The sequence below is a fragment of the Xylocopa sonorina genome, unplaced genomic scaffold (genome assembly GCF_050948175.1).
Source record: "Xylocopa sonorina isolate GNS202 unplaced genomic scaffold, iyXylSono1_principal scaffold0047, whole genome shotgun sequence".
Taxonomy (NCBI): Eukaryota; Metazoa; Arthropoda; class Insecta; order Hymenoptera; family Apidae; genus Xylocopa; species Xylocopa sonorina.
Window position 1 is genome coordinate 415,082 of NW_027490118.1, and position 2,726 is coordinate 417,807.

Genomic DNA, 2,726 nt, shown 5'->3' on the forward strand with positions numbered 1-2,726 from the left:
AACTCCCCATAATTCTACCGAAAACTCATGTAACTATACTTATCATTATAAACGAACATCTCTCATATTTACACGCTGGAAACCAAACAGCATTATACAGCATAAGCTGAAAATATTGACCCATTGACAGCCAAAGCCAAGTCTGGAAAACAATACGGGGTTGTGATCTTTACTGCCGCACCAACCCACCAGCAGTCAATTACTGTATGGGTAATCTACCGAAAGAATGCATCGCCCAATCTCAACTCTTCATCAATGTAGGCATCGATTATTGTGGACCCTTTTTCATTAAAGAGCAGCAATACCATAATTATAGAAGAAAAAAGAATTATGTGGTTGTTTTCGTCTGCCTGGCAGTAAAGGCTGTTCATCTCGAAATTGTCCACGACCTCACTAGTGAGGCTTTCATCACTGCTCTACAAATATTCATCGCAAGACGGGGATTATGCATAAATCTATACTCTGACAATATCTCAAACAAACTTCGTCGGACCAAATAATGAGTTTCAAGAGATTAAGGAGTTACTACGTTCAGAAGAACACCACAAAGGAGTCACGTTATTTTTATCAAATCAATCAATCAACTGGCACTTCATCGCATCAAAGGCACCGCATTTTGGAAGCTTCTGGGAGGCCGCAGTAAAACCCTTCAAGCACCATTTAACGAGCGGTGCAAAAACTGAGCTGTTCGCAATAGAGAAATTTACAACCCTTATATCCCAAATCGGAGCTTTCCTTAATTCCCGCCCACTCACTCCAATTTCCTCAGATCCAAATGACCTGTTAGTCCTCACCCCGGGATATTTCCTAATTGGCGATGCTCTCACGATTCTACGGAAACACAACTATATGAAGATACGCAATCCAATCGTTCATCTAGTCGGCAACATGTCCAAAAGGTGCGATAACGCCTTTGGACTCGTTGGCATTGCGAATATTTAAACGAGCCCACTAGCCGCATCAAATGGAGGATGTGTAATCATCGGATTACGGAGGGAACGATCGTCCTCCATAGAGAAAAGAACACGCTGTCCATGCAATGGCCACTAGGACGAGTGATTTAAACTTATCCCGGTTTTAATAGCATCAAGCGCGCAGTCAGTGTTAGGACGGTTTCGTACACGTTTGACCTAAGTGTCAAAAAGCTTGTTCCATTGCCGATTCAGGCAGAGGGAGGAGACTTCGCGGAATCCATCAAGGATGCAACTCATCCGAAGACCAAAGCAACAGTAAGCACGTAAGCACACGATCACACATCCACACACTATTACCTCTTATTACATCACATATTCATTTAGATGCTCACTAGCCTCTCAACGGGGGGAGGATGTCTTGCGGAAGACATACTTCTCATGCTATAATAATTAAACCATTCATCCTTATTCAGCCACTTGTCATACTTCACTCAACGAAACATCTCATTACCGGACACTCCATTTCAACAAATCCTGCAATAACACTAGCGGACACGTAGCAGTAATAAACTCGTAAAGCGACAGTATGTCGCACCATCATAAATATCAAAATTAAGTATTCGTAGTGATCCTTCAAATTGAATATACCATATACCTTGCTGGCCGCACCCTTGATCACTCCTCCACACGAATTTACAATAAAAAATTCCGACTTTATCGATTAAGAGCTTAGTAGAAGTTCACATTCAGGCACATCAAAAAACATGGAAAGCACTCAATCTCTGTCAATTCATTTTAAGTTAAATATAATAGTTGATCGTTGAGATACCGAGTCAACTCCAATTGTATCTACCTACTTCCCTATTACTGTAACACGAATTTGGGCGTACTTTGCTACGAGGATTTAAACCCATCGTTAGCTCAAGCGAAAATAAGCCTCATCGTTACGTGTACTCAAACACAATGCGATAGCACAACTGATTTCATCGCTTGAACGTAAGTAAGCTGTAATATTTAATGCATAGCCATATGCATATCTACTTCTACACTTCAAAAGAATGTGAATTCTGCAGTTCCTTATAACGGCGTGCGACCTCATATGGTCTACCTGTTAAAGCAATATGGATTGAATGCTCCATGCATTGCGATGGCGCTTCTCATTTCAACGTTTCAAAGTAAGCTGTAATGTTCTGTGCATCGCATAATGCTCACTTGCTTCAACAGTTCTAAAGAATGCGATATCTACAATTTTATGCAGCGTTCTTGAAATTGACACTGACTACGTATCAAAGGAGAAGAGTTCTATGCTATAATGTTCTATGCATTGCATTAAGCTTACCTCCTTCTACACTTCAAGAGAATGTGAATTATACGATTACATGCAACGGGTTGGCGCTTCAAACTGCCTGCCTGCCGATGCAATAGGTTTCTAATACTCCATGCAATGAGATGTAACATCTCATTTCAACGATTCGAAATAAGATCTTTGTTATAGTCTATGCATAGCATTATGCCTATCTGCTTCTACGTTTCAAAGGCATCTGTATTCTACTGTTCCATGCAACGAGAATTCGCTTCATAATACCTGCGACTCAAAGCAATGAAGTTCTAATGCTGCATGCAATTCAGAAAACACACCACATTCCAAAGTTTCAAATTGGCGAAGCTGTAATCTTGTATACATAGCATTATGCTTAGTTGCTTCTACTCTTCAAAAGAATGTGAGATCTATAGTTCCATGCGACAGGATGGAACCTCAATCTGTCCGCCTGTGGATAAATTAAGTACACTTTACAGGGATGTAAATTCTAC

At 40.6% G+C, this 2,726-nt stretch overlaps 1 protein-coding gene across 1 annotated transcript; it reads left to right on the forward strand.

The window, feature by feature from the left end:
- The first annotated feature begins 206 nt into the window (after positions 1-206).
- LOC143432168 (uncharacterized) lies at positions 207-942 on the forward strand. The gene is made up of 2 exons (XM_076908940.1): positions 207-486; positions 536-942. The coding sequence occupies exons 1-2, from the start codon at positions 207-209 to the stop codon at positions 940-942; spliced, it is 687 nt and encodes a 228-aa protein (XP_076765055.1).
- The last annotated feature ends 1,784 nt before the right edge of the window (positions 943-2,726 follow it).

What these genes read in the sequence shown, in the direction of transcription:
- LOC143432168 (XM_076908940.1), top strand. Translation starts at nt 207, where the DNA reads ATGGGTAATCTACCGAAAGAATGCATCGCCCAATCTCAACTCTTCATC. An exon ending in CAATATCTCAAACAAACTTC is followed by an intron (nt 487 to 535) that starts GTCGGACCAAAT and finishes TACTACGTTCAG; the next exon opens with AAGAACACCACAAAGGAGTC.